Raw genomic sequence first — 27,598 nt, 5'->3', positions numbered from 1 at the left:
ATATTTTTAATCATAAAATTAGGCTCAAATTAAAGAATAAATATAAAATTAGTATTGTGGAAAAAATCAAAACAATTGAATCAATTTTACTAAATTAATTAATTGTTTTAACTAAAAACGCTTCAAGAGCGTAAAAACTTTCCGGGAAACCTGATAGCTTAGGACACATGAGAAAATGATTGAAACATTTGTTGTCATTACTTCTTGCCTTGAGATTTGTAATTAGTAAATATTTACAAATTTAAATTATCAATTCAGAGTCAAATTATATTTCAAATTGGCTTAGAGTTGGAACTGGAAAAGAGATAAATGATGCGATGAAGATTAATTAACATGATGATGGTGATGTGAATTATGATTGTGTTAGTTCTCATTTTACATCTTTGAATTGCTGTCAACTGATGTTAAATATTTAAAATCAGAATTAATTGACTCAACAATCAATTCATTGTACTTTTGAATGTTTCTAGTTTTCTGATGCAAGTTGAAACATTGCACACTTAAGGTAAGGACGGTCGATGGTCAATGCATACCCTTGATTAATTCACAGTTAATCAACTGTTTACAGGTTTACAGTTTTGTTTTATCATTGAGCATTTTAAATATACAAATGTCTTCATGTTTGATGTCTTGATTGTGTTGAAGTGAGGACGGGTTAACATCATCTTCATTCATTTAAATTGAATTGGTTTGATTTAACTATTTTATTTATTAGTTTTTTTCTTTATCAAATGATAATAACATTTTATTAATTAATTGTATATATATATTTTTTATAATTAAAACATTTCGTTGTCCAACGTTGGGTGATTTTAAAATTTTGTTATTTTGCCAGAGTTGTTGTTGCTTTTGTTGGCACCAAAAAATTATCATGATAATGGTGATGATAGGTAAATTGATTAACTTGTTGTCTAATTAAGCTTTAATTTTTCTTTTCAAGTGAAACTTTTCACTTGCTTTCTGATTCTGATTTTTGTTAATTTCTGTTCTCAGCGTGATTAACACTGATTAGTTATTTCTTAATCTCCTTTCATTATATCCTCTTTTTAGATTGTCAATTAAATGGTTCGTTTGTTGTTAATCTAGTTACAATAAATTGATCTTGCTTTTTCATGTTGTTGATGATGTTGATCAAATGAGAATGAGAATCAAGGTGATGATGATGATGATTGGTTCTGGATCGTTGCTTGTTTGAACCTTAATAATGTTATTAACAAAAAAATGAAATGCAATTATGTGTCCATTTTATAACACTTTCCCTCGATGATTGTTATGAAGATGGTGATGATGATGAGGATGATGATGATAATGAAGGTGGTAGCAATGACCGTCCTGTATTTATCAATCTGTAAGTATTGTGAAGAAGTATCATTCTTTGATTTGTATTGAGCTGTTTAGTAACAATTATATAAACACATTATATACGACCATAAGCTTGATTATGGTATTGGCTTTAAATTTTGTTTACACGTTTGATTCTTGTTATTTGGCTATTTCAATCAACCATCATGTGTGAAGTATCTTTTGGCCGATAAATTGGATCCAATAATTAAAGGAGTTAACCCAAAATCACCACATAAGTTATCCAATAAACAACGTTAAATAGACTAAACATCAGGGGAAACAAAATACGAGCCAAAACGTCAATACGTTTGGAGCGTGTTTGAAATGCTGCAAACCAACGCGTTAAACAATTTTGATTATAAGGGGCAGTGCGAACTTCAACTTGATGGAATTTATTATTTGCTGGAGGTGGATTCGGTTGAGGTCCTCGTAATACAGGTTTCTGTAATAAAATAAGAGAAATAAAAAACGATTAAATTTCGTGGATAAAAGTAATTCATTGACAGTGAACAGTTGATTTCTCATAAGATATCTGTTGTATTAATTAGCGAGGAAAGTTCGTTCGATTTACAGATTTGGAAAGTCTATTTCAACAATATCAACTGAGTATAGGAAAATTTTGATTACCAATCTCAATCATTTCTGTTACTTTTTGTCTAAAAAGTTAATCGACTAATTAAGAGTTAATTGCCACAATAGATGGCGCCTAAAGAGGATTTACAATTGATGGGAAATTAGCGCCATCTAGTCAGTTGTTATACAACAATTTTTGATTGTTAGGGCAATACGAAAAATTAAATTTTTCATTTAAAGAGAATCAGGAAACTTTTTTCTAACCATGTTTAGGAAACATGCCTGAATCATGATATTCAAGTCTTTAAATGGAAAATTCTTGATATGACTCGTTAGATGGCGTTTTCGTTAAAGTGAATTGACTCTACTTGTCATGTGATTGGAAAAATGAAATGAATAAGATGAAAGTTGAACAAAAAAATCAGGAAAACTCATGGGGTTGGATACAAGATAAACTTGAAAAGATGAGATATCGATAAAAGATCTGTAAGGAGGAGGAGTAGGAGGTGAAAGGGGGATCAGAGAAAATGAATAAAGGGAAAAGAGATACGCATGGGCTTCATATGTTTAGCCTACTTATTGGGTTGACCTAATCAGTGAAGATGAATCTCATCTTCATCCTTGGCGTGATGAAGCAAAAGATAAAAAAAACGAAAAGGGAGAGAGTAAGTTGAAGAGAAAAGAAAGATGAAGAAGATAAAAGATATAAATGAAAAAGAGTTGCAGATAAAAGCAAGTGAAAGGCAAGAGAGCAAATGTGTTAGAGAGAGGGAGTGAGAGTGGGAGTGAGGAGGATGAAGTAGTATGAAGCTTGTCTCTAGTTTGAATGGAACTATCAACTCAACAAAGACCTTTTTCAATTCCATCTTCACTTCCCAAGAGATAAAAAAAGAAGAAACCTGCGAAGTAAGCATAATAATTTGGCTACAGCACATTAAGTAGAAACAAGACAAAGAATAATGATGATGATAAGGGAAGAATGAAGAAAGGAACTCGTTGAATGATTGTTAAAAACCTGACAAGACTTTCAATTTATCTGTTTACTATTCAAAATTGAGCAAGAAAAGGTAATAAAAGAAGAAGAAAAAAACTGTCGAACAAAAAAAATAACATTTACCATTACATATGAGGCTCTTGATGAATGGAAATTATCTGATGAATATTGAAATCCTCTGGGTTTCAAGTCTACACGAGCTTCCCATTTAGTGGCAGGTGGAGGATCCATTGGATGAGGTGGCATAGGTTGATGAGGTTCCCATGGATTGGAATCCCATTTAGGTGGTGGAGGAGGGAAACCCATACCACCACCAGTCATTCCGTAACCAGGATTACCCATATTACCAAGACCACCCCCACCTCCCCCGCCTCCTCCACCTCCAGTGAAGCCAAAGGCTGATCCACCACCACCAAGAACCTGTTGAACTTGCTGTTGTTGATTTTCTGCGCGACGTTTACGCGCTGCTCTATGAGCATCGCTTCTTGACGCATAGTTTACAAGGGCAAACTCTAGGAGGGCACCAAAAACAAAGAAAAGGCAGACTCCGGTCCAAACATCAATGGCTTTAATGTAACTGACCGGTGGAAGTGAGGCATTTATACCGGATATTTGAGTTGCCATTGTGAGTAAAGTGGTAACACCAAGACTGACCCGGGCAGGAATAGCATTTGGATCCAACCAAAATGAAACCCATGAGACAATTACAAGCATAATACAGGGAATATATATTTGAATCAAATAGTAACTAAATTCACGACGAAATATTAATTTGACTTGGACACAACTGTATTCACCTGAAATGAAAAGAAAGAAAAACAATCATCAGAAAAAAATGTTTTCAATTTTAGTTGATTTTGCTTTTGATGATCAAATGAAGATGAGGAGATTTTGATTATCGATATTATATTATAACTGATTAATTTTTCAATTTAAATCAAATTAAATATCAATTCTAGCATAATTTTAGCTCAATAGCTTTTGGGTTTTACTCAACAGTTGACAAGAATAAACCAAGAAAAAGCAAAGTATACGAGAAAACTAATTAACTAATTGTCAAAGTCTATTATTTACTTGATGAAAGAAAAGTGAAAACAAGAGGCAACCATTCTAGTTAATTAAAGTTCATAAGTTAATCAACAAAAAATTATAATGATAATAATAATGGTTGATAAAAATGATGTTGATCATCTAGACTATCAGCCTTTATTTACCTGTATTTGTTCGTGAAGTACAATATTCAGTAATATAATCAGCTAAAGCAAATGTTGGAAGATGAAGTTGCTTAGTAACCTGAACAGGATCCGTTTTTTTCCACATGAAAACCAAATCTTCAGTAGTATAACCATCTTTAGAGATAAATAAATCAGAACCGCCATGTAGATGAAGAGCAAAAAATGTTATTTTTCCAGGTTAACAGGTCAATATCAAGAAACAGGAACAGAAATAAAATTAAAAAAAGACAAGAAGAACATTAGTTGACATTTAAGGTGGTAAATCAAATGGTTAATGCAACTATGAATATGAATAACATTGGATATTAATGAAAATGAACTTGATTCATGTTGATTGTAATAGATCAGATTCCTATATTATAATTGATCTAGCCTACATTAGTGAAATTAAAACATTGTAACATTAACCTCTCAGATTAATCAATAATCAAAGTAATTGTAGGAGGTTCATTGAGATTGTCATTCAGTAAATGCAAAGGCTATGAAAGTAATTTATCAAAGACGATATTACAGAATCAAGTGAACCAAAATGTTCAACTAAATCAATGATTTCATGATGAGATTTAAAACAACAGCTATCTTTAAAGCAATTTTGAATCCTCTTTCCTGTGTATCCTTTACTCATCAGGAAAACACTTTTAATGGTGCAAATGAATATTTCAGCTCAACTTGACTGTTTTTCCTTGACATACACTGAATCACAATGTTTAAGCAAAAGAAATATCCTAATCCAATGGAGAATTGTCAATACAAAGTTCTCAAAAAAAGAGATGAAGATTGTAATGATGGAAGAGAAGCTGGTGAAATGAACATGACACTGGAAAAGAAAGAGAATGAAGACGATCAAGACCAGATACAGAAGGTAAAACTGAAAGCCTTTGATAATAAAAGAAGAGAAAATTCGCTTTTTACTTTGGGTTGACTTGGATATCATTAGTTGGGTGTTACAACATGAATGTTAGTAGGATACACGAGGAAAGAGGTATTGAATAATTGTTACTTACAGCTAGCCATTTTGATATAACAATTTTGCTTATCCAGTGGATAATATTTCAAATTCATTGGGCAGGATAATATTAATGACAACCTTATTGAATACAAAACACCACCATCTGAGCCAATACGTAACAAAACATTGGGCATAATGATATTGTGAAAATGTCCTTCCTTTTCATTGGTGAAAAAAACATCCGGCTTCCAGATACGATCAGGATCAGTCAAAGTTAAATAACGAATCTTTTCCGATGGATCTCGATAAACTAGTCGTGAATCCTTCCATTCCTCTCTGAAGGTTATCTGGACTGAATATTCCTGAAACAGAGTGTGAACGAAAATGAAACAAAAGATTTAATAAAACAGAGCAAAAGAAAAATGTAGAACAAAGAAAACTGAAGACAAATACAAATAAAGAAACTAGAGACTTCATTACTCATCATGACCCAACCCTATCTTCTGACACTTCGTGAGATTAGCCCTTTAGCGCTATTTTAACAGAAACTTCATTTTAATAATTGTTAAATTGGTAAACAATTAATAAATAAATGTGTTGACACTTGAAACGAAAATTTCATGGCTTAAAATGCCAAGAACTTGTTTTAAGCTTACATTCTGACGCCTAATCGAGCAACAGAAGCCATGTTTTATACAAAAAAATAACTACATTAACCTCAAGAAGGTAACATATTTTTAGAAGGGTTAACAGTTAGCAAATTAAATGAACTTACCATGTCAAGATCACTGATTTTACTTATACTTCTTAAATAAATGTTTATTGAGACTATACATGGTCCATCTGAATCAGTAGAGTTGAAAAAAACAGAAGGAGGAAAAAAGTTGAAAATTATTAAAATGCTTACTTCAAATGGTCAGTACCAAAAGCATAACACAGAGGTCAATACAAAAGCAACACATTTGTCACTCTTTCAATGGTTAACACAATTAACATTTCCTTTAAAAGCGACATTAACTAAACTAGACTGAAATATTCAAATTGTTTCAAAACAATTAAAGTAGACTCTTTATTCAACTCTATTAGCATTCAACTTTCAGCTATTATAATTATGGTTATAACTCACAACATAAACAGCATGAAACAGCCATTCAATTGGAGCTCATGGATAATTGGTGTTGGTCATTGATTAAAAGTACATTTCATGATAAAGCAAATTCTTGTTCCTCTACAAACATATTGATAAATCATGACAATAAAGATTAAAATAATGGTTATCCAGCCAAGCTTAAAAACCATAGTAACCACCTTTATATTTCATCCTCCTTAATTTCATCCATTATTTTCATCCTACATCATCAACTTTCATGATACCTTTAGAGTCAACCCAGTTTATCACCTCATTATTACCATGATAATAAATATTTCAATATTCAAAGCATTGAAAAAGTGTAAAATAACAATAAAAAAGTGATAAAGTTGAAAGGAAAAGTAATGAACGTGAAAAGAGGCAAAAAAAAGTTAATCAAAATGGAAACACAAAATTTTTATCTAAACTCTCTGAATTTTGGTCTATCAATTATTGGGTCAAATAATGTGATATAAAATTGTGATAAAACATTGTAATATCAAATTATATAATGAAAAAAAACATCAAAAAAGTACATCAGATTAAAGTCTCAAGGGTTTGAATAATGAAACCTTACATTGAATATAAATGGTTTGTTTCAGTGAACCAAAGTTATGATGTGCATGTTTCAAACTTTTCATCCTCAATAACAATATCTAAGCTTGACTGTTATGAATCTTCAATGAAAAGGTGTGACCTTTTTATAAGACCCTATCAAATCAATTTCAGGTCAACATGAAATGATGAGAGAAGAAGAAAAAAAATGAAAAGAAAAAAAGGAAATCAAAATGAAGTTTATGAATGGTGAAGTAAAAATGAAGTTTCCCTTATTTTTGATATAATTTGGTAATTCGTTGAGATTTTTAGGTTATCATTGCTGTTACAAGAAGGAAATTGATGATCAAATTTCTAGTTCTGGTCAATAATGGGAAAGGTCAAAGAATCATCAAATTTCCTGTGAATCCATTTCAATTTCAAAGTTAATCTTTTCATGCTCTCCAACAATTACTGGGAATGTCATTATTTTTCAACCTTCAAGTTGAAACTTGAAAAAACATATCGAAATTTGAATAATTTAATGAAAGATGAAATTTGATCATTTGTTTTGTAACAAAATGTTCAAACTTTGCATTTGATCAAACCTGAAACCGAAATAGCAAACCTTTCAAAACATTTGATAATCAGTTTAAACTTGAACTTTAAATTAAAAAGCAACATTTCTGGGAATCAAACTAACAATATCAACAAGATGAGTCCATAATTTGTATCAAAAAGAACTGAATCAGGAAAAATAAATATCAATCTATTAATCAAACCAAAGTTTCAAATACAAAATGAAGTACCTTAAGTACTTTAAGTGAAATTTGCTTTTATTGAAACAAAAATTTGGCAAACCTGAAAAGACTTGGATTTTTCACTCCCAGCAATGAACAGTTGAAAAGTGATATCAAGTTAATGCATTTAATGCTTGAGCTTTTTTCTTGAGAATTTTAAATTCATTGATAAGCTTAAAGGTTGATCACCTTAACAATGAATTTGAGAAAGCATTTGGTGCAAACATCAAGATGCTGATAAAATGTTAACCCAAATGAAATATTGAGAGGCAAACAAAAGGTTGAAACCATAATAATGAAACATTTTAAACAATATTGAAAAATTGAATGGAAATGTCAATGTTATTGTTGACTTTAAATGTTATCATCAATTTTGTTTAATTATCAATTGGAAACACTTTTTGTGCTTACAAGAACAAAATAGGTTAACAGGTTTGATAATGAAAGGAAGGGACAAAAAGATGATGAAAAAAACACCTTTTCATGGGAGACAAAAAAAATGTTATCATGATAAATTCATAATAGCTAATAATAACAATAATGTTATCAACTGATATCAATATTAGTCAGAATACAATGCTAAGGGAGGTTAAAATATGAAACATTAGTGACTACAAACATGGGCAGTGACCCAGCATCATAATCATCATCATGTTGTTGATATAAATGATATTCTTGTATTTTCATGAGCAACAACAACAAAAAAATAATAAACATGAATGTTAACATTTGTGTCTGATCAAAAATAAAAAGGTATAATCATTGATCCAGAATCTGTTGAGCTTGGGAATGAAAATTTTTACTCCATTTTTTCATCATTTTTCATCCTTTCTTGCTTTCCCTGTTTCCATATTTGCTTCATAGCTGATAATGATGAATAAGTAATAAAAAAGTAATGATATTCATTGTTTATCTGGTTTTATATTTTCATTTCAAATTTCACTGAATAAATAGGAAAATGAACTTCAAGATAAACATTGAATAAAAATCAATTTTTCATTTTGTTTAAACACTCACAATGACACAGTTTTACTCTTAAATTGAATTCTGATAATGGTTGGGAGTGAAAGTTTATTAGTTGCTCCATTTGATTATCGTGATAAAACTGTTCATTATCATTCTTCATGTAATACTCTTCAGGGCGTTTCGTTGTTACCTCGGAATTTTTTCTTCTTCTTCTTCAAGTTAATCTTGGTTAATCATTATTATGATAAAAATTGCAACATTTGTTTTCTTATTATCATCATTTTCAGTATTTTGACTTCTCAACATTTCTGTTATTTGATAAACTTTCACCATTCAACCGTTTTATGGTTGCACTTTTGATGACTTTATTTACTGATTCAATCCATTGATCAGCAAAAACTCATCATCATCGTCATGACCATTATTGTTATTGTTATTAAGTTTGACCATTTACGATGATCCATCAAAACCAATGAACACAATGAAAAATCATCTTCATGTTCAACCAATGAGAAGAGCATTTTCATCTCACCGTTCATTTTCATTTTAATGAATCAATTTTAGAAGAAAAAAATTCTTTTGGAAAAACAAAAAATCAGTTTTCATCGACTTTTCAATCAACTTTTCAATAGAGTTTTAAATGCTAAATTAGACTTTGTTTCATTATTTACTTTGTAATAAATCAATAAACTTTTGAAATTTTGAAATGGAAATTCAGGATAAAGTAAATAGTTGACCTAAGAGTATCCTGTTACAGATCATTGTTACAGTTTTTTATCTGAATTAACTTGTTCACTTTATGCATTCAAGAAGTGGTTTATTCTGCATCTCAACTGGGAGTTTTGATGATTCCATGAGATTTTCGAGCCTTTTTTGTAGCTACAGAAATTCAACAAATCTAATTAGTTTAATTGATGAGCTTGAATTAGGTTCCATGTACATGATGTTCAAGAGATAGGAACATAAGAAAAAGAAGTTTGACCCAAAAAACGCAATGTTTTAAAGTCAAATCTTTTCTATTGATTATGATAGGAAAGTTAACAATGAAAGACTCTGATCAATGATGCAGTTGAAACGAAACTGGCCAGACTCAGTTTAACTTGACCTAAAGCTTAATCAACTGACTTTGTTCAAGTTTTATGAGCATCATGTTGGTCATTTAACATGATTAAAGCGACAAACAAAACATATAAATTTAGAAACTGGAAGCTTTAGTTGACTTTCATTTGTAAAGCCAAACATTTAGGATTCATATTTATCATTGTATTACTTTGAGATGAATGAATGTAGAATGAGTTGATTGATTTATTGGTTAACCATGGAAGGATGGATGAAATGTTTGAAGTTTGCTTTTGATATAAACTACTTCAACCATCAAGTATACTTTTAATATATACTTACCACCCTCGGCGGATGCATTGAGTCCAGAAGGTCTGATTCGTCTATCATAAGCACCTTGACCTATGATAGAATCCAATATTTTTTTCTCCTGTTCTCTGAAACTAGCTGAACCTGAGGTAAATGGAAGATTAAGCAGCCAAGGAATGATGATAAAATCGGAAAAATAAATCTGAAAAGTAAAAAAAATAAACAAAAATAAGACTAAGTTTTTCAAGAGAAACGATAAAACAATGGATAATGATTGGAATGATGTTAATGAATCATTAATAATGATGATATAAAATGATGATGGAAACAATTGTTGCTTCAAATGAGATGTTATGGTAATAATGGTCCAAATGAGAGGATAAACAAAACGAAGTAGCAAAAAATTTGATTCATACCAAAAGGTAAAAGGTAATGTGATACTTTGGTCCAGGTAGACACAACATTTGATTAGGATTACAAAAAAATGGGTAACGTTGAATAATAATCCTTAAAAGATGATCATTGCAACTAAATCTCTGGTTATCTGTTAACAGCAAATATTTTACACGGATATCTCATTGAAAGTTTAACCAGAATGGGAATAGTGAAACCCAAAAAGATAGATGAAAAAACAAAGTAACACCAAAATGTGTAGCAAACGCGATTAACAGGAATGGTAATCCACAGATGAAGACACTGGAAACACACTCCAAATAGTGACACTAACCACTGATGATGAATATGTTGATGTTGATGATGTTGGTGATAGGTGAATATGAGATGATGATGAGGAAGATGAGATGGGAAATGTAAAAAAAAGTTGCTAGTTGAATAGAGAAGTCACAATGAACAAAATGTTTCTTGGTTAATAGGAAAATGTTTCCCTTCACTCTTTTTTTTCCAACTTGCTTAGCCTTACTTCATCTTCTTTACTCACTCTATCTTCCTCTTTCTTTCCTTCTTTCTCTCTCTCTTCTTATAAAATAATATCTGGAGCATTCGTGACAGACCTGAAATACATGGGAAGATACGACGTATAACTAGTTTTTACTGGGTTCCAATTGAAAGGCTGAAGAAACTGTTTTCTTCAGCCATTCAAAATGTTTCGATCTCTTTCTGAGACGACTCTGGTTTTATAAGATACTGGATACAAGATACTAGATACAGATACACAAAATCATCTTTTCTCCAACCTTTTATGCCAATTTTTTTGTTCCCTCGATCGATTTACTTTCTCTATTTCCTTCTTTCTCCTTCATCTTCATCATCTTCTTCATCATCACAATCCTCTACAGCATCTACATCATCTTTAACATCTCCAACATCATCTAAATTATCATCTTTGGTGAATAACTTGTCCCAATTTTCATTATTATCTATCATCTTTATATTGAACCACTTTTAATGTTTACATCCTTTTTATTCTGGATGTAAAAAAGTTGATAGACTTTCGACGCTTTTTTACCTTTTTTCCTTTGTTTTTTTGTTGTATTTTCTTTGTTTTTTTTTTCATCATCTAGTGATATAATTAATTGGATTCAATCCTTTCTTGTACCGTCATTTGAATTGCTCATTATTTTGGTGTGTTATTTTTTTCCTTATTTTATATTTATATCTTTTCATAATGTACATTTGATTCTGTAATAGCTACTATGTGCTCATAATGGTTGAAACATGGCTTTTCCTTTTGGTACAACTATTATTATATGAGTATTATAATTTAATGGTAATGTGATGATGTTGATGAAGAGTTAACGAATTGAATGAATCCATAATAATATATGTATTAATAGATTTATTACAATGATAATCATATGATAATATACATGGCCTATTGAATTGTTAAACTTTGCGCTTCAATTGATAATTGGTATTTACGGTATGCTTGGTGCTTTTTAATGCACAGTTAGACTTGTTAGACATCTTATTTTTATCACCTCTTTTGTGAATTACGTTTCATTGAAATCTTTTTTTTCTATCCTCAAGTTAACCTTAATATCCCACAGTTTCAATTAACTAAACCACAATTAGACGAGTAAATGATAGAGTGAAGTCAAGTAAAATTGAATCTGAGTTTGAATCGAGTCAAATAAATTACAGTCAATTTCAAGCTTAATCACTCCATGTTTATTATATACACTGGTCTTGTTTAACCCATGAATGTGAAATAGGATACAATTAACGAATTAAAGATTGCAAAAAAAATTAATTAAGATTTTAATGGTTGAATAGTGAAAATAAGCTATTTTAAGAGACGCTTACGTGAAAAGTATTGATATCTGTATCAAGATGGATCGAGTATTTTATTTCAATCCAACGGTTTATTAATTAGTCATTTTCAGTTTGTGGATAATTAGCAGTCTTTTATTTCAATTTTAATCAACTTTATCATTATGTTGTTACATTTTGTGGTTTATTTGGACTTTGAGTTAAAGGTGTATAATTACTAGTTACGAGTTCTCTATTTTTTACCAGGAAATTTGATCATACGTTATTTTTGTTCAGGTTTGTCAATGATTTCACTCTCTATGCAATCTAATTGAACTGAAACTTCATCTATTTACGAGTGCAACTGTTTAGTTTGTTTACTCGAATCAATTGGATCAATTTAAATGAATAACAATTGCATAATCAATGGATCAATAAACCATGATGGTGGAGAATGCGTGACAATTGGAGTTTCTGTTGAAATAATAGAAGCACTTTTTACATACAACAATAGTGGTCAGGGTTAAGCTAACTTCTTGCTCATGTGGACAGACAGCTTTTGAGGCAACGTCTATCCCTTGCTACCTAACGTTAGGTGTTTTACCTACCCATCCAGCTGGAGACCCACCAGGAAGAGAGAATTGGTTAGTCCAGGTTTACCCTGAGTAAGCACTTGTGTGTGTCGCCCTAACTTCGGAACTTGGCAAAATTCAAGCGCTAAACCCAACGCTACAATCTATGAAGATTGACAGTCTTATCGCCAATGCTAACCATTAGGCTAACATTAGACAAAAAAGGGTCAGATTCAAGTTAATTTTCAGGTGTCGACATCTCGATTATATCTAGTCTGTAGAGATGCGAAAAAAACTCAATAACAAACTGAATAAAATAATGTTCGATTCTATTGGTACTTTGATTTATTGTTAAAGGGCGACTATGAAAAAAACCTTCGATTTTGTTAACTTAACCCTGATCAATACTGTACTTATGTTGTGTTGGTTAATGTATTTTCACCTCTTCTCAATTTTGTCTTAACTTTAATTTAACTCTTTTTCATCTTTTCTTGCAGACTCTCATTAGACTTTCAGAGTCATGAATCTCTCCATGAAACAAGTAAAGTAAAAGTTTTTTAACATCCTCCTTAAACAAACAAAGAGTGATGAGAAATGAAGATACAAAATGTGGATGATGGTGATGATGACTATCAAATGGTCCAAGTGTTTATTCACTGTGAACTAAAAGGGAAATGGCTAATGTAGTTTACAGAGTCGTATTGTTGAAACCAATTGGAGCGGAACTTGGTTTCTTCTGTCTTAAATCGATTCACAGTGGTAAAGGCCAGTTCCATAATGATTCCAGGAATATCTTCGTTTTTATTCTTAATTGTCTTCATGTCTAGCTAAGATTAATGGTGAGCATAAATCAAGGCGCAAAATACTTATACAGGGAGTTACGTTCAATTTACGAAGAAACGTGTTTATACACTGACATTGTATTCCAAGTTTCTGTTGGTCGAATCAATTATCTACTCAAATTCGTTGTAATGTTCAAAATTTTGAATTATTTGTTAGACTTGTTCAAGTGACGACTTTTGAACAACAAGCATCGCATGCTATTTAACTATCAGATTGATATGATGATCTTGTAAGGGATCGACACTACTTTTTGCCTCTCTTAATTTACAGTTTGTAATTCAATGTCAACCCCCATTAGTTTAATATCACATGTTTAGCTTTTCTTCCTTTTCCTCTTTACTTAATATAAATACTGGTCAATTTGACCAACAGATTAGATTATGTTTTTCTCTCTCTCTCTCTTTAAAACTGTGATCAACAAATTGTTAATTGATTGAAGAGGGTATTCTCTCAATACTGTGCTCATCATAATCAACTTAATTTACTTAAAAATAAGTCTAATTACTTATTACCTGTGCTCTTGTGTTAACGTTTGATTTACTGGTGACTTAGACACCTCAACTGAAATAAAATAATTTAACCTCAAATTGATTAACAACGTTGATTATACTTAAAGTTATTGAGAAACTGATCTCAGTTGTAAGTCTCTATTCCTCATCCCTGAAGAGACCTTACAAATGGCGAGGATGCTACTCTGAAATCGAACCAGTTAATTGTGTACCATTATCGTGTTTTACTGAAATTGAAGAGAGTTTCTCTCAAAACCTAGTGAAGATTAATCAACAAAATTACTAAACAAAAGCTGAATCTTCACCGTTAAACCTTGAGGAGAGTATTCTCTCATAAATAAAGATTTGTCATTAACACAATCAACTCGTTCGTCAGAATCTTACGATTAAACCTAACCAACATCAGACCTCGATAACTAGTTCCTGCTTTTTCAAATTTAGTATCAATATTGTTCTTCAAATCGTCATTTCGTTGAATTGAAGAGCGTATGCTCTCAAATGTGATAAAGCTGATCAACTATAAATCTGGTTCTGTTGTAAATTGGGTTCAACATTAAGTTCTGTTATAACCTTTATTTAACCTTGGTACAACATTGAAAACTAAGCAACTATATTCATTCCTGCTTACATCTTGAAACAATCGAGGCTTTCATCATTGATCAAACTAATTTAGATTCGCTTTGGTCATTTTCTCAGTTTCCTACTCTTGAAGATAGCGTTGAAGATACATCAATAGTATCAATCAAACCAAATATGGCAACTGTAAAAGATTACTTATCATCAGAAACTGTTAAAAGAGAAACAGCACAAGTTCTCGGTCTCAACATGCCACCATCAATGAAGATAAACTATGTAACTGGTCAAGTCAAACAAGCATTGAGAACAAATGCCATTTATCATAAATCAATTAATACAGTTGGTGAATGGAACCTAGAACTTGTATTTGATAAAAAATGGCTAGAAACACCTGAAAGTATAAAACGTTTACGAAACTATAAAATTACTGAAGATAATATAGTAAATCTAGTTTTGTCTGAAATTGATGATGATATTGATTTAGATGAAGAAACATTGTTTGAAATGGGTTTTACAGCAGCTCAAGTATCTCGATTCAGACAAATGGCTCAAAAAGAAGCAAACAAAGACGAAGAAACATTTGGACCTCAGTCATTATGCTTTCAGCATTCAATATTGTTAAGCTTAAGCCTGGTTTTACCATTGATAACGATCCTGGACTCGGTATAACCAAAAATTTGTGCAATCTTTGCGACCAATTAGCTGTTGAACCTTATAAATGTTACAATTGTGATCGACTTTATTGCAAATTATGTTCACATTTCATGGTAATTGTCAACAAAATAACTAAAAATGAATCAATACTGGGAATCAATGATAGCTATTTGGAAAATTTAGCATTCAATTGTATAAGTCATAATTGTAACAGTCAACAAATCTTGAAAAGAGTATCATCAGATCGTGAATTTGACTCAGAAATAATAACAGTTAATTGTATCTACAATAACTGTAAAGAAAAGAGATTTTATTCATTAATGATTGACCACATTAGTAACTGTAAACTGCAATCAAATGTCTTCAAATTTGATCAATCGTACATTGCTGACACTTTCATCAACATTATGGACCCAATACTCAAGCAAGATGACTTGATGGTAAAGTTTTTATCAACAATAACAACTGGAGATGAAAACCATTGTAATCAAACGGCTCAAGATGTATATAAGCAAACCTTCATAAGTTCATTTGAAAGACAACATAAAAACTTAATTCAACAAAAGGAAAGAATCGAAGGCCTTCAAAAGCAAATCGATGAAAAAAGAGCCAATTCTGCTAAGCAAATTAATAATCAACAAGTTAAACGACCTTCTTATTCATACCCATCAACAAATGCAAACAAATGTATCAACAACGACCGTCCAAGTAAACGAGTGAGAGAATCGAGTTCAGTTGCTTCAGAATGTTATTCCATTGTTGATTGGGGCGATTGGAATAAACCAATCATGAATAATAATGATGTTAATGAAAAACAAATGAAAAGCTCCATCACTCACCCAATTAATCATGAACCAAACCAAATTCAAGTTAAATCAGTTATAAGTAAACCTGCAATTACAGATATTGAAATTGAAGACATTGATGATGTTTTGTCCACAAATCTCGATGCTTATCAACCAGATAGCAAAAGTGGTCCAAAAACTAAACAATCAATGGAATACAGTGATCTTTTAAAAAGAAAGTTTCATGATTACCAAAGAAGACACTCAGTTGAACGAAATAAGAAAACCAGAATAAGACGTGATGTTGCTTACGATTCGATTAAAGCTGAATTTTGTGTTAAACAGCTAGAGATGATCAAACCTCCACAACACTTTGCTTGGTTAATAGCGAAAAATAATGTCCAGCTTCACCAAGATAGTTTAAATGCTTGTTCAATTGATATTGAAAACTTAACACTGAGAGTAAAAACTTCTTCCAATCAAACGTCCAAAATACAAGTTCCATGTTGGATTTCTATCGTTGATTCATCAGGAGAAATCATATTTAATGAATTCATTAAACATCCAAAATCAGCAATTGAAGACTTTATGACTGAACATCATAACATTACATGGGTTCAGTTAAAATATGCACCAACATTTTACCATGTCCGTAAACGAATCATCACGATATTGAGGAAATATAAGCGAATTATTGTGTCAGGTCAAGCTCAGGACTTCAAAAACCTATTCATAAATCCAAATGATCATGATTATCTACTTCCAAGAATCATTTGTATCTCGAGTTATTATAATTGTAGATCTAATTCACCACAATTAGGATTGAAATATTGTATATTTACGCTTTTTGGTAAGATCACTCAATCCAGAGAACACTCTTCATTGGTTGATGCTGCTTATACAATGTATTTATATTTGATCGACTACCAAAGAATTGAACAAACTAGAATCAAATGGACCAGCACACAACCAGTAAGAATCCACGGACTCTACCAAGGTTATGTTTATCCAAAAAATCATTACATGTCTGGACTTATTAATGACATTATGAATTACATTGATGATTGGCCAAACCCTTTGAAAAATGATGTTGCTTTGAAACATTACATGTCAAAAACTCGAAGACAAGAAAAACTGAATAATAGATCTTATGATGAAACCAATTTCGTCGAACCAATACCAAACCATGACCGTCCAATCCCTTATAAGTTTAATGAGGCAAAATTTCGTTACCTTTGCCGCCCTCGAACCTAATGAAGGACCGATTGCGACTTAGTGGGGGCATCTGTAAGGGATCGACACTACTTTTTGCCTCTCTTAATTTACAGTTTGTAATTCAATGTCAACCCCCATTAGTTTAATATCACATGTTTAGCTTTTCTTCCTTTTCCTCTTTACTTAATATAAATACTGGTCAATTTGACCAACAGATTAGATTATGTTTTTCTCTCTCTCTCTCTTTAAAACTGTGATCAACAAATTGTTAATTGATTGAAGAGGGTATTCTCTCAATACTGTGCTCATCATAATCAACTTAATTTACTTAAAAATAAGTCTAATTACTTATTACCTGTGCTCTTGTGTTAACGTTTGATTTACTGGTGACTTAGACACCTCAACTGAAATAAAATAATTTAACCTCAAATTGATTAACAACGTTGATTATACTTAAAGTTATTGAGAAACTGATCTCAGTTGTAAGTCTCTATTCCTCATCCCTGAAGAGACCTTACAATCTGATAATGATTATGATGGAATGTTTATATTTTTCGGCAAAAATCTATGATTCTATTCTTAGTGTGATAATTTGTTAAATTATGGATCAAATTGGGTGATTTTTATTCACACAGTTTATTTACGACTTATGATTGCTATTGTGAAAAAGTTCAACAAAGCTCTGTTCATGATTCAATGAAGACAACAATTTAGAGAGTGTTTATATCATATTTTGATTCAACAACAAAAGATTTGTTGATGTTTGAGGTAATTTTTGACTGATTGATGTGATTAATTGGCATTTCTTTTTTTCTTCATTACAATAATAGTTGATTATGGTTATGTCAGCTTTTTCAACCTTTTTGACAATAAACATTTTTATCACTCATTAACTATTATTGATCATGGTCATGATGAAAAGCTGATGAATGATCAAGTTAAGCTCACTTTTTTACACCAAAAATGCACAGTTAACTATACTGTTTACCGAACCGTTTGCCATGTTAATCAACATTTTTTTTCTGTTAATCTAATGAACAAAATAAATGGTTTCACGGTTGTGGTGCAAGTTTCTGGTGTGTGAGTTATTTATTCATTAATTGAGATGTCAAATATAAGCAAAGAGGTAATATAAAAAAGTCCAAGGCGAGACAAAATAGAAAGGGAAAGATACATTAATATGGAATAGATTTATTTAATCAACAATGTTGCCAATTAATCACTTGTTACCAACTGGATTATTTTTGTTACCATACATTGGATACAACAAGTCAAAGCCGTAACTGAGAAACGCTCGTCTGATTTACAATATTTTAATTAACCAGAATTTTTACTGAAAAAATAAAAACAAAAGCTATTTTCGATGATATCAGAATTGAATCCTAAAAACCGACTGCAAATCATCCACTTGATATACAAATCGCAAAAAAATATCTTAATACGCATTATATTCCCTTATCAAAAAATAAATGAATGTATTTTTTGAATGAAATTTACTACGACACTGAATGCAATGCTGAAATAAAAAGTTTAATTCTAAGAATTGAGTTTACAGTAAATTCATTTAGACGATTTTATGGGAAAATAGTCATTGTAAGAGCCAATATCCGGGAATAAGCAGAATCCATGTGTTCATTGAAACATTCACTTTAGTGACATTTTGCTTCAGGACAGCATTTGCAGCAATTACAGTTACCACTGGTTTTACATGCAGCCGTGCTACAGCATTTACAGCAATCACAGCTACAAAAAAGAGAGAAGACAAAAATAAATGATAAATGGATTGAAATAATTGTATAACGATATTATCTCATGATTAGGATAACAATTACAATACAATTTGATTGATAGAAGGAGTGAAGAAAGGAAGAAGGAGAAGGAATGAAAGTGATTAGGGTTGGCTCTCTAATCACACAATTAAAGTTATGTTGTGATGAATAGAAAGCTGAGTCACTGATAAATTGAGCTTACCTTCCAGAGCCAGATTTAGCTGCTGAACAGCAGTTGCAGGGATCACATTTACAGTCTGGACTGCATCGTGAACCAGGACAATCAGCACAACAGGTACAGTTATTACCACATCGGCAACCAGACGATTTTTCAGGTTGAGTTGAGGTTTTAGCACAGCAGCCACCAGTAGACATGTTTGATGTTGAAGAGTAACGTTGAGTTGAAACAAGTGAAAAAAGAGAGAAGAGTAAAGGATTAGAGTTGTCAGGCCAATATCAGGTCACTTGAAATCGATGAAATGTTTGTTGATGGTTCCATATGCTTTTGGGTTTCATCTTAAATACAATTAAAAATTGCGTTTGACTGCAAAAATAAGATCACCGTGTGCAAAAGATCGTCTGCAAAAAAAATCACTTGATATCAAGATGGAAACAAGATTGATAAAGTTAAACCATTTGTCACTATGGTTATCAAAATTATGAAAAATCAAATTTCTAACAGGCAAGCAAAAGAAGCGCCAATTTCATTTGGTTTCATCATCGGACATTTGTTTTGTTTCAACCTCATTTGTCAGCAAAGATAACATCTTTCAGTCAACTTTTTAGTCATTTTGCTTTTATTCATGAATGTTGTTTCTTTTAATGCCTTTTTGCTTTCTTTGGGTAATTCAAATTTTAAATAAGTCTGAGTTCAAGAGAAGGATTTAAGCCTAATCATTGGATCAAACAGAACTCATTGTTGGTGCATTTTTATCTTGATTTTTGTTTTTGCAGTTTTCTTTGGTTTTTCTTCAAACACTCCTCACTCCAAACACAATGATGACAATGCATTCGGATTACTCCATTGATTAGAATGATTGATAGGAAATTGACACTTGTCTTGGATTCCTCTGGCAAATATTCATCAAAATAAGACAAGGTAAGTTGTGGATGAACTGAAAATAAAGTGAATGATGAAGTGAGAGAATAGAAATGATGATTTTTGAAAAGGTTGACATGTATTCTGATACGCTCAACTTGATTATCTTTGTTATCAGTATCTTACTATTTTACAATAATTCAAACAATTGTGTTCAGATTGATTCATTTCTTTTGTTATTAGAGAGAATCTATTGACAATATTTACTCGTAAAAACTAGAGCAAGAAAGATGAAAGAGCAAAAGAGTGAAAAAAGTAAACAAAAGCTTTTCATTGAGTTTTCATACTTCATCATGTTCATTTTTACTTATTTATTTTCTGCTTTGCCTCCTTTCCTCACCCTAATCCAAGTGAACGTTCCCATTGAGTAAGCTGATATCTTGGTGGTGATACATGAAGGACAGTTCAATATTATCGATTCCTAAATGTCTACATTGGTTCCCCGAAAATCATTGAGCCTTTGATGTTTATATTTCTTTAAATGAATCTTATTTTTATTTTTCTCACTTTCACTTGCTTTTATCTTATCATTCTTGAGCGACGTCTCATTCACCAAAATGATTTGGCTGACTGGTGCTGTGGACATCTCTGGACTGACCAATATCACCCAATGAATTGTAACCTTGATCATGGGTTCTCCAGTTAGGTTATTTGATGTTTGCTGGACAAAGTCAAGCTGAACCCAAATACATCTCCAGAGGCTCTTTAAAAGAAGGACTGAAAGGATTAATCGAGGAAACGAATGATGATAAAGAGGATGATAATGAAGATGATTATTATGATATGTGTACAAGAACGTTGAAACAAGGAGTAAAAGCAAATAATTTTAGTGTTACTTTTATATTTTCTTGCTCTTTAAATGGTTTCAACAAAGTGACAAAATGGATAAAAGGATATTGATATCAATTTAAGGAAGATGATCCCTTTTCAAATGATCATAATAGTGTGTCATAAATATCGATTGAAATTTACTGTTTCAAAAGATTCCCATGTTGTTACTATTTTACTTTCATCTCTTCCTTTCCATCTTCACAGAACAGAGTAAAATCAATCCAATTGATTACCAATGTGAGGTTTTCCTTTCTTCTTCTTCTTCTTCTTCTTCCCATCTACTCATCTCATTTCATCTCATTTTAGTTTACTTTTTTTCTTCTTTGTTTTCTTCTAATACAATTTAAAGAATTGAGTTTAAAAAGAAATTCATATAATAATTGAAATGAAACTAAGTTTTACCTCAATTGAATGGTATTAATTCAGAAGCTTTAACCATTTCCTATCTTCCATCTCTATCTAAGCTTTCAATTCAGAACTTTGCTTTCAAGTTTCCTAAACTCATTCTCTATCATAATTATAATCATCATCACCAACATAAAGCCGATTCTTTATCAAGTTGGAAATTGCCATTATCGATTCATTCTCGATACAATTGTTACTTTAAAGGCTGACTGGCAGGTAAAATCATTCAAATCTTTTTTTCAAAAAGAAACCATTTTCATGAATTATTTCGTCTTCCAACAGATGAAAGTTAATGCATTTACTCAATAGGAATTGAAAATCCTAAAAATAGTTGAAAACTGGAAATATCATCTATTGATTTAATTATTAATATCAACATTCTATTATTAATAATAGCAAGATCAACATTTATCTTGGCAGAATCATTCTTTTCATTAGTTTTCTAACAAACAGTTAAACACACACACAAATATGCTTGGCAAGATCCATGGTATTTCCTTTTAAAAATAATCGAATCAATTCTAACTTTATTCCGATTTATCTTTCAGAATATCATATTCAATTTGACTAATTGGTTTGGCCATTCATACAACTATATAATTAATACAAGTACCTCTCATCCTATTGGGAATCATCAAGATAATAACTTTTCACCTCGAATCAACCATCAGTGGCCTTTATTAATGGACATAATAGCAACTCATTGTTTCGCCAATTTTTCAAACCCAAAAATATCTTCAATGGTGGCTTCATCTTATCAAGTTACAATGGACCGAGCAGCTTCAATAGCTTTTTACAAAGAGATCGCTTCAAGCTTATTGATGGACACAAAAGGCTATTTTAACTAATGACCATCAAATTTAACCTTCATGGATTGTCGCAATTAAATATAGCAAATATCCAATACAATGTAATTGCTATGGAAACTCTTGTCAGCTGAAAAGCTGCCAATATCAACATGATTGTTGATATTATTAATGCATCACCATCATGCAATCAACATTTGTTTTTGTCAGTTTTCAATTGCTATTCAATCGTATTAATTGTAAAAACATTTCCAAGTCCAATGTCGATGTTAGCAAATGTAACTAATGTCAATATTTATTGGCATTGATTCCCATTTCCAATGATATTAATAGTTAAATGTTGCGCATTAATTTTCATTGAACCAACATGAAGAAATCCATTGAATTATCATTATTTAATGTAACCCTTTTTATACACCAGACAACAACAAGCCTTACATTAACATTTGAAATTGTTGTTAAATGACATTTTTGTCTCACCATTGGATTACAATCTGTAACTTCATCGATAACCTGATTGATTAAACATTTATTTTGATTGTAACATTCACTTGATAAGTTAAGTCCAAGCTTTTCTCAATCAACCAACCTAAAAACAAAAATGGTTTTATACTTGCAAATGAAATTACTTGTCCACCAATGTAAACCCATTGAATCCTTTAAGCTATCATCTTCATCTTCACCATTACTCATCAACATCATCCTTTCATCTTCCAGTTGAACCTTCAATGTTACATGATCAGAGTCTTGCAAGATACAAGTAAAACCCAAAGCAAAAAAAAGCATTGTTACCCAAGTTTACAGAAACAGACATCTTTTCATGATAAATAATCATCCAGATGAAAAGGTAAAGGTAAAGATGAAGATAACCAGGATGATCTAGGAAATCTGGATCATCTAAATGAAGATAAAGTGTGAATAGTTGGATAAATTGATTGTAAACATGATTCAAATCATTAGCAAATGTGATATCGTGATCTGAATAACTCACCATTTTTCATCTTCCTTTTATCAGTTCTTACCTTTTCTGGTTTCATCTCCAAACAATCATCTTAATCTTCATCTTTTCATTATTTTTTTTCTACTCTTCCCTTCACTTTATCTTCAGGATTGTTCATCGGATGAAACAATGCTTAACATACTGTCAAGTCATCTGTTTTTTCATCTCATCTTTGCTTAGTTGGTAACATTTGAAACATTATTCAGTGACTGAACAAATAGTACATTTCATTATTTTCATTCCTTCTTAACCATCACTTTAACTAGCCTTTCAGGTTCAACTGGACAGTCTAAGTGTAACTTGATTAAAGCTTGACCTCAGTTCAACTGAAACTTGAAAGCTTTACATTTATGATTCAACTTGCACTCACAGCTTTCAATGTTTTTAAGCTTATCCTTTTTCTGTTGTTCAATTACAAGTTTAATCAGTTAAATCACTAGCTAACATTTATTAACTGGTAAGCAAACTAAGATTGAACCAGATTTTGTTTTTACCAGAAAAAAAAGTGCCTCTGAAAACTGGTTCATTTGGGTCAAGGTTTACACTTGATGTAAATGAATCTCTTGAAGTAATACAAAACAATTGCAAATACAAACAAAACAGTTTATTTGAACAGTCAAATAATCAACTGGAGATAATTTAATTCAATTATTTCAATACCAAATACTATTAAATAGTGAAATTGTATTTATATTTACAATTTTTCAGTTCAACATTCAGCTGAAATTGCAATAGCAAGGACTTTTATTGCCTTTGGTTAAAGTACAATTTTCAATCAAATCAAGATTGCTTCAACTTTCAACTCTGGAGTTAAATATCGAAGTATAATTGTGGAAATTGATTAATCATTGATTGTTGGATGTTTTTTTTCACTTACAGTGTTTCATATTGATAATAATCATTATTATAATGGTAATGAATGCTGAGGAAACTTGAATTGATCAATTCTTACCCTTAAAACTTAATATCATCACGAAACGTATACATTCATTACCTAAATAGTTATTAGAAGAGCAGCAAAATGTTTCATTGTTATTAATAGTAATCATGATGGTTATCATAATTTACATTTCCTATTCTTTAATAGCAATAGACACACAATTGATGAAACGATTTGCTCATCTAATTGCCCAAATTGATGTCCTTTGTGAGCTTGGATAATTTAATTTTACAACCAAATCAAGAATGATTAAGGTCTGACAACAACAATTGGTTGACTTTCCATCGGCGAAAGAGTAAAAATTGAATCAAGAAAATTAGGTTCAAATAAGAGTTGGAAAAGATGGAAAGCCAATGTTGAACTAAAGATGCATTGAGTCGCAAATAGATACAATGTGTAAATTAATCAACCCGAATAATCTAATCAGTTCATCAGAAAGCTTCAATCAAAAATTGTACTTTTGAATGGGAAGACAATGAAGTCGCCTCTTGAACATATTACACCGACTTTATCAAGTCCTTTACATCCATAATCAATGCGAAACAAGCTTTTAGATCCTTAACATGAAAAAATTTCCAAGCGAGATTCAAAATCTTTCTTTATTAATATACAAAATCATCATGAAATCGTCCAGATCGGTCTGATTTTGTCCATGGTTTGGTGCTTTTCCTGGTTGATACCACTTTAAGTCAGGGTCAAATCCAGAGTGAAAAGTCAGGTGACTGACTATCAGGACAGATTATGTTTGGAATCTATGAGATCAATTGAATCAAGAATTTAAACAACAAAAATTAAAAATTAAAATTTTCATGATGTATTATTAAAGGAAAGATTGTTGCTTCATTGTGCGATTCATTACCATAACCCAAAAGGAAAGTAAAAATATTACAATAACCTAATAGGAACTTTTTTTCATGGTAAATCTTTTCAGAAACTTACACATATTCTGCATCTTCATGCTCACAATTTTCATCCTCTTCATCATCATCATCATCCACTACATCAATAACTACACAAATAGTCAAACTGTAGACAACAATTGAATAAGGGATAAACACATAGGCATAGGCTTAGGCCTTAGCATAGTCAAAGAAACACACAAAAAGCTATTTACCTATTAAAGTGAATCACTCCTTTGGAACATGAATGATAATGAAAGGAAGATGATATAAAAAGGATGAAGATGAAAAGGTTTGAATTGAATGGTGTAGTTACAGGGGAATGTAATGATGAAGAGAAAAGGGAAACAGGGGAAAAAAAGGTTGAAAAGATAGATGAAGAGGAATGATAAAAACAAAAGGTGACTTGGTTAGTGAAAGGCAGCATGAAGACAACCAAAGCCAATCGATAACTAAATTTGAGTTGAATATAATATACTCACAGAGGACAAAGAAGATGATGAAAATGATGAAAATGATGATGATGATGATGTCAATGAATACCTAGTTTATCATGCAGCCTTTAAACTTGTCACTGAAGATATTTAAGCTTTCAACGTTAAACTCTTACAGTAACATTTCCCTTTATAAGCACTTGTATAATGACAATTTCCTTCCTTCTTTTCTTACCATTTTATCCCTTTTCCCATCACTTTCATCTTCATCTCATCTTCATCCATCGTTTTCATATCTTTAAAACTTTTCATCATCTTTTTACATCTTCTTCATTATCATTTCATTGTCTGGAATCTCGACCCTTTTTTTCAGTATATTTGTTGTCACATTTCCTTGCCTTTTCATAAGTATCTTGTTGTATCTTGTTTAGTGGCATTTTCAGAATAGATTTCCTCAATTTAATCAGGCAACTTTAAATTATTGTTCATTTCACTGGTAAATTAGAAGACATTAAATTGTTGAAAAGTTGTTTTGTTTTGCCTCAATGAAAAAGCTGATGAATGAATGCCTTGAAATTTAGACTGCAAAATGAGATTTTATAATACAAAGGCTTTTGTTTTCTGACTCTTACCAGGTTAATCTGGTTAATGGATGTTTGTTTTTATCACTAAACCAGGTTATATTCATTCATCTGTCAACATGATTATGTGTCGCCATTAATTTTCAGGATTACAAATTATAAAATCATCATCTTTGTATTATCATGAAACATTGACAGTGAATAAGCTGAGAGGTTTTAATATGTGACCTTTTTTGTTCCCTTTTTATCCATCCTAAGGCTTTGATTTTTAAATTCCTAATCAAGCTTTAAACTCAGAAGGCTGGAACAGTGACATTTAAATAGCAATATTTTCAAGAGCGAAACTAAAGAGACTCTAAATTAAAACGCAGATTCTGTATTTCGGAGCATATTTTGGTTATTCAGAATGCTGACTGTGATCACCTGCAATCACAATTTTATTTTATTTTTCAATTTTGTGAACTTCTCTATTTAATCTGTTCAAATTATCATTACAAGGAATTTAATTTGAGATGATTTAAATGAGAGCTGTCTTGGATGAGCTTTGCTTAAACGACTTTTGCTATTTTGATTCTCACTTTCCTGAGATTTCCCCACTCAGAATGCCAATTTCAATCAAATTATCAACTCGAAGGTTAAATTAATTTGGGATTTTTGTTGTTTCCTGGTTTAGTTTTGCAGCTACAATTTGAGACAAATTAACTAGAAAGCCAATTTGACTCAATTTGAAGATCAGAAAAGAAGGGAAAATAAGACAAAAAAAAACACAAAAATTAACTTAATTTACCTTAAAAATAAGTCTTGAGATAATTGAGTAAACCTTTGTTTACTCACTGTTTGCTAATGAAATTGACGTTAACGATTCCCTTTTAAATGGTGGAAATTAGATTCAAACATATTGCTCCAGTTAATTGAAGATTCACAGCATCAGAAACATTCTTATTAGAAATGTTAACCTTTCAGTAAGACAATTAAAATCATTAGTGTTGAGTTAAAAGATATCTTGTTTCGGGAAAGAATAGCCTTCAGAATTTTAGGAAATTATTTCATCGCAAAAGTTTCTACGAAATGACGATACCAGACAACTTGTATATTAGCCAATAGATGACACTAGCCATTCTATTAAAAAGGAGTGTTGGTAAAAACTCTGATTTTTGCTTCTTCTTGCTGCTTCATCGGGGATTCCTCGTGGTTCAGCTGCTATTGGTAGTTGATTGTCTGAAAAATAAACTTAAATGTTGAGAAGGAAAAAGCGAATCGGTCCAAAAAATATTTACCTTCTTCCGAAATGTCGCTCACCAGCAAACTGTCTTCAAGTTGATCAGGCAACAAGTTGAAAAAAATTTCAGGCATCTCTAAAACTGAATTACTAAAAAAACTTGATGATTGTCGTTGTTGTGACATTGTATTAAGTGATGAAGTTGCTTAAAATCAATGTACTACAATCAGTCTGCTCTAATGACCCACCTATGGGAAAAAAGGTTGAAAGCAAAAAATAAAAAACTTGCACTAAAAACTTCTGTTAAAATTGTTTACCAAAGAGTAACCTTTGATCTTTGGTTCAGAGGGACTTACCGAGT

At 31.2% G+C, this 27,598-nt stretch overlaps 2 protein-coding genes and 2 long non-coding RNA genes across 6 annotated transcripts; 1 reads left to right on the top strand and 3 right to left on the bottom strand.

Annotated features, from left to right (window-relative positions):
• Positions 1 to 688: 688 nt before the first annotated feature.
• On the bottom strand, positions 689 to 10,949 carry LOC107363680 (glutamate-gated chloride channel-like). Of its 2 annotated transcripts, none has more exons than XM_089266836.1 (7): positions 10,309 to 10,949; positions 9,928 to 10,094; positions 5,871 to 5,946; positions 5,151 to 5,457; positions 4,126 to 4,260; positions 3,035 to 3,708; positions 689 to 1,786 (listed from the first exon to the last, which is right to left on the bottom strand). In XM_089266836.1, the coding sequence occupies exons 1-7, from the start codon at positions 10,354 to 10,356 to the stop codon at positions 1,559 to 1,561; spliced, it is 1,635 nt and encodes a 544-aa protein (XP_089122962.1). In that variant the 5' UTR covers positions 10,357 to 10,949; the 3' UTR covers positions 689 to 1,558.
• A 7,814-nt stretch (positions 10,950 to 18,763) lies between these two features.
• LOC107363769 (uncharacterized) lies at positions 18,764 to 19,503 on the bottom strand. Its single transcript, XM_015931040.3, has 2 exons — positions 19,226 to 19,503; positions 18,764 to 18,997 (listed from the first exon to the last, which is right to left on the bottom strand). Exons 1-2 carry the CDS (start codon positions 19,396 to 19,398, stop codon positions 18,904 to 18,906), a joined length of 267 nt encoding a protein of 88 aa, XP_015786526.1. The 5' UTR covers positions 19,399 to 19,503; the 3' UTR covers positions 18,764 to 18,903.
• Positions 19,504 to 19,640: 137 nt separating this feature from the next.
• On the top strand, positions 19,641 to 22,708 carry LOC107363771 (uncharacterized). Of its 2 annotated transcripts, XR_016199348.1 has the most exons (4): positions 19,641 to 19,866; positions 19,978 to 20,122; positions 20,474 to 21,574; positions 21,907 to 22,708. It is a non-coding gene; the product is annotated as an uncharacterized LOC107363771 (long non-coding RNA). The 2 variants fall into 2 exon arrangements; XR_001568987.3 differs by having other exon boundaries at positions 19,641 to 20,122.
• Positions 22,709 to 24,188: 1,480 nt separating this feature from the next.
• Positions 24,189 to 25,702, bottom strand: LOC112538984 (uncharacterized). Its single transcript, XR_003082489.2, has 2 exons — positions 25,219 to 25,702; positions 24,189 to 24,856 (listed from the first exon to the last, which is right to left on the bottom strand). It is a non-coding gene; the product is annotated as an uncharacterized LOC112538984 (long non-coding RNA).
• Positions 25,703 to 27,598: the final 1,896 nt, after the last annotated feature.

The sequence above is a fragment of the Tetranychus urticae genome, chromosome 2 (genome assembly GCF_039701765.1).
Source record: "Tetranychus urticae isolate SD_2017Ah chromosome 2, NJAU_TeUrti_SD_1.0, whole genome shotgun sequence".
In the NCBI taxonomy this organism is placed as follows: domain Eukaryota; kingdom Metazoa; phylum Arthropoda; class Arachnida; order Trombidiformes; family Tetranychidae; genus Tetranychus; species Tetranychus urticae.
Note: the sequence above shows the minus strand (reverse complement) of the source record. Positions and strands in the feature narration are given on the sequence as shown.

What these genes read in the sequence shown, in the direction of transcription:
- LOC107363680 (XM_089266836.1), bottom strand. Translation starts at nt 10,356, where the DNA reads ATGTTGTGTCTACCTGGACCAAAGTATCACATTACCTTTTACCTTTTG. An exon ending in TACTTCACGAACAAATACAG is followed by an intron (nt 3,709 to 4,125) that starts GTAAATAAAGGC and finishes TTTTCATTTCAG; the next exon opens with GTGAATACAGTTGTGTCCAA. An exon ending in CAAGAGCCTCATATGTAATG is followed by an intron (nt 1,787 to 3,034) that starts GTAAATGTTATT and finishes ATTTTATTACAG; the next exon opens with AAACCTGTATTACGAGGACC.
- LOC107363769 (XM_015931040.3), bottom strand. Translation starts at nt 19,398, where the DNA reads ATGTCTACTGGTGGCTGCTGTGCTAAAACCTCAACTCAACCTGAAAAA. An exon ending in GCTAAATCTGGCTCTGGAAG is followed by an intron (nt 18,998 to 19,225) that starts GTAAGCTCAATT and finishes TCTTTTTTGTAG; the next exon opens with CTGTGATTGCTGTAAATGCT.